General features: G+C 38.1%; 1 protein-coding gene across 4 annotated transcripts in view; it reads left to right on the forward strand.

The window, feature by feature from the left end:
- CUL4A (cullin 4A) overlaps nucleotides 1-15,201 on the forward strand; it is a 41,161-nt gene that overhangs the window by 24,123 nt on the left and 1,837 nt on the right. The window contains exons 11-19 of one of the 4 annotated variants that reach the window (XM_054188295.1): nucleotides 63-255; nucleotides 1,659-1,763; nucleotides 3,525-3,635; nucleotides 3,975-4,060; nucleotides 5,057-5,164; nucleotides 6,325-6,438; nucleotides 7,524-7,629; nucleotides 13,941-14,113; nucleotides 14,979-15,131. In XM_054188295.1, coding sequence (XP_054044270.1) covers nucleotides 63-255; nucleotides 1,659-1,763; nucleotides 3,525-3,635; nucleotides 3,975-4,060; nucleotides 5,057-5,164; nucleotides 6,325-6,438; nucleotides 7,524-7,629; nucleotides 13,941-14,113; nucleotides 14,979-15,131 — 1,149 coding nt within the window. Of the gene's footprint in view, nucleotides 1-48; nucleotides 256-1,658; nucleotides 1,764-3,524; nucleotides 3,636-3,974; nucleotides 4,061-5,056; nucleotides 5,165-6,324; nucleotides 6,439-7,523; nucleotides 7,630-13,940; nucleotides 14,114-14,978; nucleotides 15,132-15,201 lie in introns of those variants that run through there. The other 3 variants (XR_008464450.1, XR_008464453.1, XM_054188316.1) reach the window with 3 other exon arrangements.

Here is a 15,201-nt window from a genome sequence, read left to right on the forward strand (position 1 = left end):
TCTGTTGGGGGAGATAGGTAGCACTCTAAAGTATTTTATTATCAAAAGTGTTTGTTTTACAGAACTTTGGGACAACAATAGTGGTTAATCCTGAAAAAGACAAGGATATGGTGCAAGAGCTACTAGATTTTAAGGATAAAGTGGACCATATCATAGAAGTGTGCTTTCAGAAAAATGAAAAATTTATAAACTTGATGAAGGAGTCCTTTGAAACATTTATCAACAAGAGACCAAATAAGCCTGCAGAATTGATAGGTACACAAATATTTTTCTGTAAAATATTTCAAAACTCTATAGAAAGCATGATAAGATAACGCTGCTGAGTGTGCTAGTGCAATAGCGGTGTGGTACGCATTCTGCTTTAGGAGACTCGGTTTTGGGATGTGAGGCAAAAGTTAACCTGGGAGCATTGTGGGATGAAAAAGCTTGGGTGTGCTGCTAGGCGTGTGCGCGGCGTCCTGGTGGAGCATGCCAACCTCTGCTCTCCCTCTGCTCGGCTTCCCGCGTGGCGCCTGGGGCTAACAACTGCTCAGAGAGCGTTAACGCTAATGCTACGGGCAGAGTAAATGGTCAGGGGGAAGAGTAGCTGTGGCAAAAAGAGGGAATTGTTGTTAATTGTGGTAGTAGGGGAGTTCTTCGGATGTTACAGATATGTCAGAAAGCAGTAATTGCAGGCCACCTGCCTTGAAGGCTGAAGTCCGGAGAACAATTTTAAAGCCTTCAGATACAATGAGTTCTCATAGAGGGGAAAAAAATGTCATTACCTGGAAGGGGGAACTAGTGCTCATTAAGAGGAGAAATAATAAAAACATCTTAAAAATACTATTATGGGTTTATCCCTGGTCTGGCTAAAGCTGTTCTGACTGTTTTGCCCGCAGCTGCTGGAGCTGTGGCATATTTATACCAGGAGAGGATCCCACTCCTAGGTTTTTTGGGTTTTTTTCCTCTGTACGTTCTTTTGCCTTCATTCAGCTTATTTTGTGGCTACCTTCTGAAACCAACTTTCTGTAGGACAAATTGCACGACCTAGTGATACAGGTTAAAGCCATGATACGGGCTGCTGTCGTTTGTGGATGTGGTGTTTCAGCTACTGCAAAGGCTTCCTTCTTACGCAGAAGGTTGTACAAGGGTACTAATGTGGCTTAATAAATACTTAGCTAAACTCATGGCTTAACCTTATTTCTGGCATTCTGAAGCTACTAACTTGAAAGCATTGCTTCTGTTCAAATTTTGGTATACTCCTAACAAGGGACGTGGTAAAGGTCTGCAAAAATATAGTCCTCTGTGTTGTTTGTTTCTGTTTCTCATAAAATACATTCATATGCATCGTACACTTCCAAAACATTGTCTTTCAACAAGCAATGTGCTGGCTATGGCTGTAACACAAAACGTGGGAACTTTTAATGCATTAACTTTAGTGATATTACTGTGGGTTTTTTTTTTCCTTGGATGGTTCCTTTTTGTGATATTTTTCCGTTATGGCATTAGTACAGTAGGGTGCTATCATTCCACTGAACATAGGGATGGGAAAACAGAAAATAGAAATTTTAGCACTTACCCTGTTTTTTGATATATAGTGCTATTTCAAGTGGGAGGCGCTTAAGTTGGTGATTTTGGAATGTTTTTTTAAGCTGTTAAACTGTTTTATTTATTTGTAGCAAAATATGTGGATTCCAAGTTAAGAGCTGGTAATAAAGAAGCAACGGATGAAGAGTTGGAAAGAATCCTTGACAAAATCATGATCATATTTAGATTCATTCATGGTAAGAAATATCTGTTCACAGTCGATGTAATTAAAAATGTTTTCCTTGCTACTAGCACAACTGTATTCCTCTGAGCATAAGAGATCTTTTTTAGCATGAGTTTCTGCTAGACTCGGTCTTAAATTCAGGTTGCCTTACATCTGAAGGAGCACAATAAGCAGGGAGGACAAACTTGTTCTATGGAGACTGGCAAGTTACAGACCTTTTACAGTCCGTGAGTGGAGACCTAAGAGTTAAAGCTCTTTAGGTTAGGGTTTTTTCCACATAAATTAACCATATTTGTAACCACAACCTCTCCTCTAATGACAGAGAACAGAAAGGTTAGTACAGATTTTCTCTTCCCTCAGTATGTTGTAAGTGCAAAGTACACAAAAACCCAGCAACTAATGACTTGTCTTTTCTCATCGTGGCTGAGAATGAACACAGAGGAGGGCTCAGAATGACGGGAGAAAATGTTATTGCTGTGTTTTACTGCCTTTGAAATGTACTTCCCTTTATACATCCCTATCTGAGCAAAAGCCTTGAATGTGCTAGGAGAATTTTTTTTACTAGGTTGGATATCAGAAAAAAAAATAAAATGGTTGAGTCCAATAGAGATGCACGGTCACTGCTCTGAGGGAAGTGGGACATGTATCCTGGGCTGCGGTGGAATAAGCAGGAACTGCCCAATTCTGTATTAGTTCGTTCTGAGATCTGTGGGGTTCTTTCATCATAAAATCCAAACCAAGTAGAATATAATGGGAAAGCAGCCAAGAAATCAGTCATAACGTAATATCATTTGCATCATGAATTTTGTCAAATGCAAAGGGCGCTGGATGGAGATGGTGAATGAAAACTTTATCACTGGCAACTTATCAGCCTTAATTAATTTCTGTTAATTGGAAACTTTGACCAACTCTCTTAATATTTTTTGTAGTACTGAGCTAAAAGTGCAAATTTATTTTTGAGCTGTCTAGTGCGTAAGAGTCCTTTTAAGAGCAGGCAACAATTCGTAGTTAGTTTCTGGGCATTGGACTTTTCAATAGTATCTTGATGCTGCTTCATGAAACAGCACTTTACCAGAGGGCAGGATGGAGAGGGAAGAAGAATATCAGAGGAATCGCTACATTGGAAGGTGTTTACAAGGAATTAGGAGGGGCTACTGTAGGCACTGCAAATAGTACCTTGAGTTACAGTGAATTTCTTCCTCTTAAAAGTGAGACAAATTGCTGATATCTTTGCACTATCAATAGAAAAGATTTGTGGAAGCTCTGGTTTAAGGTGTGAAAGTTTCTGGGTATCTGTATGACTTCTTTATTTTAAAAGGCTATTGGCAAACCAAGTGAGAAGACTTTGGTCAATTTTCCTTCACCTTAGGCTTTTAAAGGATATTTCTTTAATACATAAGGACCCCTTTTCTTTTCTATTTTTAATAAGCTGGAGCACTGCAGGGAGAATGTTCTTCTGGACCCCAGAATAATTTCATGTGATTTACAGCTGGGAAATATAAGGAAATATATGGGAAATATAAGGCAGCCCATGTTCCTAGGGAAGAAAAAAAAGAAAGAAGGAAGTAAAAATTTTGCAAAATATGTTACAAAAATAATTAAAATATAAAAAGAACAAGTTGTCTACATGTTTTTCTTCACTGATGTGCAGTGAATATTGTTCTGCTGATCTACACGTCATGAGACAGGCTTGTGTCACAAACCTCAAATGCAGTGATGCAAATAGAATGTATGATTTCAGTTTTCCTTTATTTTTGTTTCAATTTCCATACAGGTAAAGATGTGTTTGAGGCATTTTATAAGAAAGACTTGGCCAAAAGACTGCTGGTTGGAAAAAGTGCATCAGTAGATGCTGAGAAGTCCATGTTGTCAAAGCTTAAACATGGTAGGCGTCTTCACATGTGTTAAGTTTTTATTACTTTTTGGCATGTAAATGCAATCCTTATTTTCTCATGCTTTAAGAAGTGACAAGCCAGATTTTAAGTAGTAGCTGAGCATATAACAACTTGAATTGTGCTCAGGGAGGACTACTGGGCTGACCACTAAGATACATGACTGGTTCATTTAATGTACCTACAGAAGAGCAAAATCCGTAAAACACGTACCTAGTTGTGGGCACTCTGGACCCTGGCAAATCTGGCTCAACTGTCTCAGGTTAAAACCTCTATTGCTTGTTCTGTGCTTCTTTGTAATCGTGGGATCTTTGCTTTAATTCGTGTGACAGAATGTGGCGCTGCTTTTACCAGCAAACTGGAGGGCATGTTCAAGGACATGGAACTGTCAAAAGATGTCATGGTTCAGTTTAAGCAGGTACATTTAGCTTCTGTTTGTGTGCTAAATTTTCAGTAGTGATGGGGAAGCAATTAATGGTGTTACACCTTGGATTAAGCTAAAATAAAGTGAAACAGCTTTTGAGCAGGTCCTGATCATAGCAGAGTCTATTTATAGTTCTATTTATACAACAGAATTTATCTTTGAATAGATATACAATAAATAATCATATTTTACAGATTTATTTTATTCCTTTTTAAGTAAATTACAGTCTAAATACCATATAGTGACTTAGTTGTCTGACATCCTTTAAAGTCCATACACCTTCATTCTGCAAGCTGTTGCTGCTCTGATGAATTCCTTGGTAATGACCCACACCAGAGAAACTCCCTGAAGGCTGCTAAGTGCACAGAAACCATGTGTGTCTCAGCCCCAAAGCTTCCAACCTGTTGGTAACTGAGGGAATGCTTGCGCTTCTCGCTGAGTACCTGTTTTGGGGTCTTATTGAAGACAGGATGCTGGGGTAGAGATCTGACCTAGGACACCTGCTCCTGTAATGAAATACTCTAGTGACTTTTCTGTCCCAGACTTTGCAGCCTGGCTTAACTGGCTGCAAGTATAAGAAAATGTGTTGTCTAACAGATGTGTGGAAGTCCCAGGGGATCCTTTTGATCTTACACTTCTTGTCCTGGCTTCTGATCGAAAGCTTTTCTTCTGCTTAATTTGTGTGTGATTGAAGTTCCTTTGGCCTTAATACCCTGTAAAGACAGTGGTCCAGGATACTCAAGGCGTGTTGTACTTTTCTTTTTACTTCCAACCACTTGCCATGTTTTGAAACTCGGAACAGGAGCAATGAGTAGTCATGAAATTAAAAGTTTTGGTAGAGCATGTCTAACCAAGGATGTGGCCTGTAGAAATTTTTCATTATTCTACCAACTTTAAGTTTCTAATTTAGGTATTTATATTTTCTAATTTAGCATGCAAACAGTATACTTGAGTGATATTATTTTTTTTTGTGTGTGTCTTCTATTTTAGTATATGCAGAACCAAAGTGACCCAGGAAATATAGACCTGACGGTAAATATATTAACTATGGGGTACTGGCCAACTTATACACCTATGGAAGTCCACCTAAATTCAGAGGTTTGTGTTTGAATTATCCTTCTAAATGTGTTTTATGGAGTGGAATCATAATCAATACCATAGGGTGAACTAATGCTTTCATTAATGTTTTTTCTGCAAGATATTTAGAGGTTTATCTCATTTTAAAGATTCAAAAACTGCAAAAAGTAAAATGTAGTGGATAAATTCCACTTTTTTGCAGTGATTGTTGAATTTAATGGTTTTTTTTCACCTTTTTAATAATAATAGGCTAAAATTAGTATTAAAATAAAATCAGTGTCCTATTTAACATTGCAGTCAAGCACTTTAAAGTTTAACACTGGACAGTTCACCTTAATTTAGTCAATCTTTAACTACATTGGTTAGGCATTTTGATCTACCCAATAGTTATGTTACTGCACGTTGGTTTTTTCTGTAAATTTTTTTCCCTGCAATGTGTCTCACAAAACTAGCCCTGGCATTTAAATGGCATTTGCCTGAAGTTGTTTAAGTTGAAATATGTATTTGGAGTCCTATTTCCTGCAATACGTTGCTTGATCTGAAATGCGGGAAGCATTTCAGAGGCTGAAGGTGGTAGTGAGGTTCCTATTCAGTTCAGAAGATGTGGAAGCTTTTGTGCTCTAGCTCCTGTGGCATCTTTCCTCAGTAGCAGACAACTTCAAAAGGATCCAACCTGAGCAACCCATCATGAAAATGGAGGGCTAAAAACCTTTTACTTGAAAATAAGAGGGTATAAAGTAATGGAATCAGACTTGAATCTGTATAGGACAAACTAAAGGAAGAACGTGGGAGCAGATGGTAATAGTGCATAGGTGGGAGATACACACTTTTTGCCCTGTGGTTTCTTGGTCAGATTCAAAGTACAGGAAAAAAACAGTATTTATTTTTGAGGTTTAAAACCCTTTACAGGGTGTTTATTTTACTTTTATCTAAAACAAACAAACAGACAAAAAAAAGGAGGAGGGAGGAAATTAAAATTTATACTTGAACTGAGGCTTTTACCTTTGCACATAATAGTACCAGTGTATTTGAGATCAGAATTTTGCTCTTTCGATTCACACAAAAACACTGATTATGAAACATTGTTGAGGACAATGAAAGAAATTACGTGTGTGAAATTCATCTGGCATCACTGCACTGGTATAACACTAATAAAACTTTTTTGTCTCTTTGCTTTACAGATGATAAAGCTTCAAGAGGTATTTAAAACCTTTTACCTGGGAAAACACAGTGGTCGAAAGCTTCAGTGGCAGACCACCTTAGGGCATGCCGTCCTAAAGGCGGAATTTAAAGAAGTAAGTTTGCTTGTTTAATGCTTAGCCTGTTGGGATTATTTGGAATCTAGTCAAATATTGTATTTTTTTTTTATAAAGGTAGTAACATTTTTATGCAGACACAATCACAATTCAGTACTGCTGTTTTGTATAGAAAGTAGGCTTTTTATAATTAAACTGAAATAATACTACCTAGCTAACCGTAGATAATAAAGGAGGAAATTAATGAAAGGAAAATAATGCAGCATCTTTTTATTTTTAATACGGAGTTGTTTTGATCATGGAAATACTGATGACACTTTTAGAATGCTTCACATATTCAAAAAGAGACTGAAGGGTGTTAGTGATATAATGACTGTGGTTAAAATTTAACTGCTTGTTGAATTATTTAAGTCTTAAATAACCACATTGTTTCTTAATGTGGTTTTATTTTGTCTCATGCAGTATCTTGCTAATAATGTAGCTCGATTGAGCCAGAGCAAAGACCAACAAAAAAAAAAAAGCATTTTTTTACTAACTCATCATGAATAGGAAACTTAAAGGTTTAGGCATTACGTAACAAAAAGATGGATGGGTTTGAGGTTGTCAATTGACAGAAGTGTTTACAGCTGTCTGAAGGGTTTTTTATTTCCTTTTCATTGCCTGCTTGTACAAACATTCTGCTACTGATAATACTGTCACTCTACATTATAGTTAACCAAAATTATCTGTTGTTTCTTTCATATTTGATCCAACACCAAGAATTCTTTTCTATTAGTTTCCTCATCTCTATGAAATGAAACTTGGGTGAAGTATGAAGAGATTCGCTATTGATGGTTGTAATTAAAATGAAGGAAACAACGTGAAGTAAATACAAGACCATTCTAATGAGCTTCTGCTGTGTGCTGCATTGCTACTGTTAGAGGAGTAAAAAAAGAGGTTTTAAAAATATCCTGTTTCCTTGATACTGCCTTCGGCAGATTCTTCTGTGTGCTAGGCATTCTAAAATGCACATCTCTTCTAGAAGTAAAAAAAAGAATGTATAGCTTCTCTAACTTATCAGATTTGCAGGATACAATAGAAAATGTGCTGAATATTACTTCTAATTATTTGATTTTTTTTTTTAGGGAAAGAAAGAATTTCAAGTGTCGCTCTTTCAGACATTAGTGTTGCTTATGTTTAACGAAGGAGACGAATTCAGTTTTGAAGAAATTAAAATGGCCACTGGTGTAGGTAGGAACAATACTTTTTGATTCTGAAATTTATTCATCAAGTGATTGCCAATGGTTCAGTATGTAAAGGCCTAATCTTAAGAAATTTGCCAAGGTCATTAGGACAAACTTTATGAACCAATATAGACATAGCAATATATAGTATATAGACAGCAGAAGAGATGAGGAAAACACACTGCTGGTACTTCCTAATGTAGATAAAATAGATGCTTCATAAAATTAATAGTAAGAGCTGTGTAGCGTATGGTACTACTAACAACCTACTAGAATTACAAAATGTGTCATTGCAATTCTTAAAATTCAAGTGGTGATAGGCTGTTGTGTGTAGAGGTTATTTTTGTTCCATTATAGTTTTAAATATTATATTTTGAAAGTGATCTGTTGTAGAATGCTATCATTTTGGGGTGATTCAAGACAGTATTTTCAGTTGAACTGTTTTGAGAGCTTGCCCACCTGTTTTCCATTGCTGTTGCTGGAGTGCCTCATTTAGTATAGGTCTGATTTGTTAAGAAGAGCAGTGTCCTCTAGGATGTATACTTTGTAGCTGTCTCCCTCTGTACTTGAAACCTGAAGTCAGAAAGGACAAAGAAATCTGGGGAAAAGTGTAGTTTCCTTTTTAACCATGTGCAGTATCTACCTTCCATGTTCTTCTGCTCCTGGGTGATTTCTTTTGAATTTTTACACTTCCTTGAAATAGTTGCAGCCATTGGTATTAAAAAGGATAATGCTGTCATCTCTTTGCTCTCTGGAACTTCTGCATCAACTAGCAGGTCATATCCGGTAGCCCTTCACATGTTGAATCTTAAGATCATAGAATGGTTAGAGTTGGAAGGGACCTTAAAGATCATCCAGTTTAACCCCCGCCTACCATGGGCGGGGACACCTCTCACTAGACCAGGCTGCTCAAAGCCCCATCCAGCCTGGCCTTGAACACTTCCAGGGATGGGGCATCCACAACTTCCCTGGGCAACCTGTGCCAGTGCCTCACCACCCCCACAGGAAAGAATTTCTTCCCAATATCTAATCTAAATCTCCCCTCTTTCAGTTTAAAACCATTATTCCTTGTCCTGTCGTCACACTCCCTGATAAAGAGTCCCTCCCTCTCTCTCCTATAGGCCCCCTTTAGGTGCTGGAAGGCTGCTATAAGGTCTCCCCAGAGCCTTTTTTTTTTTTTCCAGGCTGAACAACCCCAACTCTGTCAGCCTGTCTTTGTAGGGGAGGTGCTCCAGCCCTCTGATCAGCTGCATCAACCTGATACAGCAACTGCTGAAAAAGTATTTGTATATAAACATACACAAATACTAAAACATTGTAAATATATTTACTAAAGTACTCTAAGATGGGGATATCAAGAGTCCCTGTGGCAGAATGGTGCATTGCAGAAGGCAGTGCAGCCCAGGGCCTCCAACTTCTCAGCCTCAAAGCTTCAGGTTGCTTAGTCATCCACTCCATTAATGCTAAGAGAGCTGAAGAAAGCTCATGCCAGTGTGAGTGATAAGCATCAGGATCGCCCAGAGAGGCTCATTAGGTCAGAGTACAATGCTTACAGAACAAACATAAGTTCATGCAAGCCTGATCCAGATGCTGTTTTCTCATCTTGTATTGCTGTAACTCGGAGCTTGCATTCTGACTGCCCGACAGCAACAGATAATATCTGCTGCATGGAAATCCTTTGTATTATAACACAGTAGAAAGGATTTCAGTAGAGTGTTTTTAAGGCAGCTGGATAGAATTGGTTGATAGTTGGGAGCTATCTATGTTGTGTTACGTTATGTCATTGCACTGAGTGTCACGTCTGTATTTCTCTCCCCTATGGGGAAATAGTGCAGGAATGCAGGTAATGAAGACAGTTCATGGTCCGTGGAGTTCTCTGTCTTCCCAGGCTCTACCTACACGAGGCACTTGGAGCTGCTTTAGAGAGGTCCCATTCCCGTCTAGCAGTCTCCCTACTTCTAAAGGAGAGGAAACTCTTATGGCCAGAAATTATCTTGGAAATAGGTCCCACGCTGCGCCCTTCCTGCCTCTTGCTACACGGATAATCCTTTCGTTCAGCAGTACCCTGCCAAAGGCTGGTATCCTGGCTAGCTGGAAAAGAACAGAGATTTCAGTTATTAGAAAAAGTAGCTGAGTTTGTGACGCAGCTTCTCAGTGAACTGACCACTAAGGGCAGAGGTGCTGATGGCCAGATTCTCAGAGACCAGCCTGGATGAACCAGAGGTCCTGGCTCATAGATACAAATAACATTGGACATGGTAGAAATCCTGGAGGGCAAAACTTGGGTTGCCATAGAAACTGTTTCTAAGTGTTCTGAACGCCATGTGCATGGGCTAGACAGACAGGCAGAATTCCAATCTGTGCTTGAGAAAATGATGTATGAAAGTGGGTCTAGAATTATTAGGAAGTAGGAAAGGCTTTGAAAGAGAGGCAACCTGGACAAGACGGATGGGCTCTATCTAAATTCCAAGGGAGTGAAGCTGCTGGAACACTAAAATGTTCTAGAAAGCCTGTAGGGTTTGTCAGACTTCTCCCTCCACCATGTAAAAATAATACAGTACATCCAAGAAGAGTTCAGAGAATGGGAATAAGGATGGAAGACCTGGGACAGCTTCTTTAGGAAGAACAGGCATGTGTGCTAGGACTAAACTAAATCACTGAGTTGGGATTTGTTTTCTTACTCAAAAAAAAAAAAAAGCTAAAGGACATAAAACAAACAAGCACATGGGGGTGAAAACAGCTTGTTGTAAAAGCTGGAAGTTTACAGAATTCAAGGAGACAGGTTCAAGCAAGAGTAAAGCACTGAAGGTTTCTCAATGCATAGAAACCATGTTTGGCTAAGGAAGTCCCTGAGTCCTAAATGATTGGAGATTTAAGGAGCGGTGGGATGAGGAGAAGAGGAAGAACAGGGAAATGTGGAGCTTTATTAGCTTTGTTCTTACATGCTGCCCTGTGTTCACCTGCTTGGGGCCACTGACAGAGACGTGTTGCTGGGCTAGATGGACCTTCTGACCACGGGGGCCTGTTCTTAGTTCTAAACGAAACACTGAAAAGGATCCCAACTCTGAGGGATTGCTTTACTTTGGTCTTCAGGTGCACCAGCTTATTCTGGGGGGTGGCGGAAGCCTTGTGCAGTTTTTATTTAACTTAACAAGTATTTATGTTGAGACCCTGTTATGAGGTGTTACCCAGGCTTTGATGTTTACTGCAGAAGAGTGCAGCCAGCCATGCCCATGCCAGAGAGCAGAATAAAATATTGCAAGTTGAAGTGTCAGTAAAGAGTTTAGAATAGATCAGTATGTCAGACAGTAAACTACAGCACCAACAATTGGCAGTATTCATCCAGAAGTTTTACAGGAACTTTCCAATACACATATTGAATCAGTTTGTCTACTTTATAATTTAAGTGAGCCTTGGTGTGATAAGAATGGCAAGTGACAAGAGCAATGCTATTTTTTTAATTTGCTTTTTTTAAGTTCATGGAGTTATTCTGCAGGTAACTGCAGAGTAGCAGGTCTGTATTGGGAAGGAGAGAACTGGTAGGCTCGTGGATAAGCGTATATTAGGGAAGAGCCAGCATGGTTTATGCGATGCATAATTGCCCTTTGAAGGTCTTTGAGGGAGTTGGGAAGCATATGCACCATCATAATTGGGCACTTGGGTTTTAAAAAACTCTTTGTTAGAGCTCCTCACAAGCTCTAAAATAGACTAAGTTTTCATGGCTTGAGAGGGAAGCTCCTCTTAGGAGTGAATGATTGGTTAAAAGACAGAAAACAACAGGTAGAAATGAATGGGTAGCTTTCATAGTGAAAGGAAGCTCCTATTTGGCATCCCCAGGTATTATTCAACATAGTCATTAAAGGTCTGAAGAAGACGAATACTGATGTGACAGAATTTGGTGCTGGAATTCCTTAGGAAGGTCAAATCTGAAACTTCTAAAAAGTTTAAAAAGGATTTCACACTGTTGAACAATTAGGAGATCAAATTGCATCCAGTCTTGATGAATACAAGGATGTCTGTAGTGGGGAAATAACCTTAACCACATGTCAGAGAATGGCTTTATTAGATACCTGCTCAGGAATGAAGTTGTGTCCCCTGAAAACATCAGCTGAAAGTTCATCAGTGATCAGAAGGGCAAACAACATGATGATAACTTCTGGAGAAGTTATTGAGAACAAAGCAGAAAGCATCATGGTCCTCTGTGTGCTTGTGTTTGGATACTTCATAAATTGCAGGTTCTACATCTGTAAAGGTGTATAGTAGAATTAGATAAGGACAAAGAAAAATAAAGGAGAAATATGGACATCATTCAATGGTTCCCATGTAGAGGATGGAGAGTTAAGCTCTTAAACCTGGGGCATGATAGTTTGGAGAGAGGTGAAGAGGAGGAAATGCAGTAGTCTGTAGAGTTACGAATGGCTTAGAGACAGTGAATAGTGAATTCACTGGCTGTCACAGCACAAGAATTCAGGTGCCTTTTAGCTTCTTCAGCTGTTATTAGCCAAGTCAAAGAACCCATGTTGGGTGAGACAGATGTTTTGACCCGATCCATATAACGTATAATGTAGTTGTTCTCAACTGAAACAGAGTTAGCTTCCTAAGATTAATGGCAGGTCTGAAAGTGCTAATTCTCAAATGTCAAATAACTCAAATTGAGTCAGCCCCCAATTTTTTGCATGTACAATGTTTTTTAATTGAGAACACCATAAAGGTGTATCTTTATATTCCATTGCCTTGTGACACAAAATACATACACTTTTGGGAGTCATAAAGTCACACTAATGAATTTTCTTTGTGCTAAGTAGAAGAGTACTTCATGGGCATTTACCATATTACTAAAAAACCCCACAAAAACCCCAGACAAAACATCGCATGGATTTCTGCCCCTTTAGGATATCACCGTCTCCATCTGCAATAACTGGCCGTAGTTGGGACTTGTGTTTTCCAGTCACGGTTATGATAAATTATCACCAGGCTCTTTAAAGAGATGAGATTGTCCTTGGTACATTAGTACAGTTAGAAAATGCATAAACTGTTACTCGGAGAAATAATGGTTACCTCTCTTTGGTAACCATGCTTCTTTGAGATGTGTTGTCCAAATATAGTCCATTATCGAGAAAGCCTCTAGGAGCCTCTAGTTTTTACTTTTACTTCAGTGATTGGTAGGTAATTGCAGATTCCTTCCCTTTGGCATATTGTAACCTGCAACTTAGCACGCAGGGCAGAAGCAAAGCTCCGAAGTATACTGAGTGTTTTTAACAGCATCCTTTGTTTGGGCAAAACCACAACTCAACAATCTGCATCTACTGAAGGTGAAATACCCAAATAAATGCTTGTTTTGTCCATGTGGCTTAAAAGGTTTTTTTTAGTAATCATGGAACAGATGGAAGTTTTTTTTTAAAAAAAAAAAAAAAAAAAAAAAAAAAGAGGAAAAAAAGCTCACTCTGTGTGACCTTTTAGAAATTTTTTTATATTTTAGAAATAATAATAGTGTTAATCTTTTACTCAGCTACACTGCACTTCAGCACTAGATTGCAAAACCTTTCTTTCAGTTTCTAGACTGATACTCTGTTCAGGAGATCCGACGCATTTGGTGATAATTTTATATTGTGAATAAAAGTATTCTAGAGTTCTAGAGACTGCAGAGGCTGTTTTAATGCAAAATCTTGACAGAATGCTTTGAACTTAATAATTAGAATGTTGTAGACTTCATTTTATCTAGTTGTCCAAGTGCTTTTAGCTTTAAATCTCACCAGATAAAATTTTCCTCACCCACTTGTTTCTACTACTTTCGTGTTGAGGGGGAAGTCGGTAACTCTAATAGCTGTCAGCTCTGCCTTCTCACAAAACATCTTCTTATCAATTTAGACGTCTCTTCTGTTTTTTTTTATTTTGTTATGTATTTTCTGGAGTGTGTTAAAAATAGTGATGAAATCATAAAATGGGTGGCGTTCTTGTCATAGACTGATTTCTTTTCTTCTAAAGTCCTGTTACTACCAAGCAAAACTAAAGCAATAAAACCTGGCTCATGTTAATGTGAAATCTTTTCTGAAACCACTTTTGGGTAGAAAGCTCACTGAGATGAGCCTGAGTCTGTCTTACTGAAATGCACAATTCTGTGTATGCTCCTAGCGCTTGCCTGGGAAAGCTGTGGGACCAAGCGTGAAGGCTGTAAGTTGTTACCTAATTGGAACTTAGCGGGAAGAAGGTATTAACATAAACCAGTAACTTTTCAATTGTATTTCTAGATTAATCACAGAAAACTCTTCATATTAATATTTTGTTCTGCTTTCTCCCATACTTTGAACTTCTTCACAGAGGACAGTGAATTAAGAAGAACCTTGCAGTCTTTAGCTTGTGGAAAAGCACGAGTACTGATTAAAAACCCAAAGGGCAAGGATGTAGAAGACGGAGATAAATTCATCTTTAATGGTGATTTCAAGCATAAATTGTTTAGAATAAAGATCAACCAAATCCAAATGAAAGAAACAGTATGTATTTTTTTTTTTGCATTCATCCTCTTTGCGTTAACTGTTTATCCACATGTCCCACATGGAGACAGAGGATCTCTGCGTTTTCTCTCATAGTTTTTGCATATGAAGAAAGGAAACATACTTAATTTTTTGGTAGTCAGGATGACTCGCAGAGGCAATAAAGACTTTAAAACTCACTGAATTTGAAACAATGTAGGTTCCTTCCTATGCTAGCAAATTTAAATGCCTGTATGCTAAACTGACAGGATCTTGTAGATGTTGCAGTCCACCTTAGAAGCTTTCATGGTATGGCTGAAGTATTGGTACTATATTGAACTCATAAATCAAATGTCATCGTGTCACTTCTTTTCTTCATTTAGCGGGTAAGAGAGTTATTAAAGTTGGGATTGTCCCTGTTTTTGCAGTGGATGTCTTTGTTGTACTTGAATCCAACTTCTTGACACAAGGCAACATGTTTTAATTAACAGAGTTGTTTCCTTCTTGCCTTTGCATATTAAAATCCCCAAAAGTCAGATTGGAGTTGGGCGGTTTGACACAGAAGACTACTGTATTTGGACTGTCGAACTGTTACATGTTCTCTCAAAAATCTGAAGTGATTTTTTTAAGATTGTGTTTAATTTATTAAATAGATTTAAAATAAGACTTTTTTTTTCTTTACATTATCCTTAATTTTATCTTTGGCATGCTTTAGCAGTACGCTTCAGAATCACTTAGTTCTTAGCATGCAGTAAGACATGCACGTCTCAAAGATGAATAAGAATACATGAGTTTTATTTTGTTGGAAAAGTTAACTATAGAAATATAAGTGATAAAAAATAGCAATAAAAGGTGATATGATTTGTGGTGTTGTATTATTCTTCAGGTTGAAGAACAGGTCAGCACAACTGAAAGAGTATTTCAAGACAGGCAGTATCAGATTGATGCTGCTATTGTACGAATAATGAAGATGAGAAAGACTCTTGGTCATAATCTCCTTGTTTCTGAATTGTATAATCAACTGAAATTTCCCGTAAAGGTAATCGATTTTGTTTTTCAAACCATGCTAGGGTTATCTAAAAATATGTAATATGGTTTTCCATTCAGCT

Source organism: Rissa tridactyla, chromosome 1, assembly GCF_028500815.1.
Source record: "Rissa tridactyla isolate bRisTri1 chromosome 1, bRisTri1.patW.cur.20221130, whole genome shotgun sequence".
In the NCBI taxonomy this organism is placed as follows: domain Eukaryota; kingdom Metazoa; phylum Chordata; class Aves; order Charadriiformes; family Laridae; genus Rissa; species Rissa tridactyla.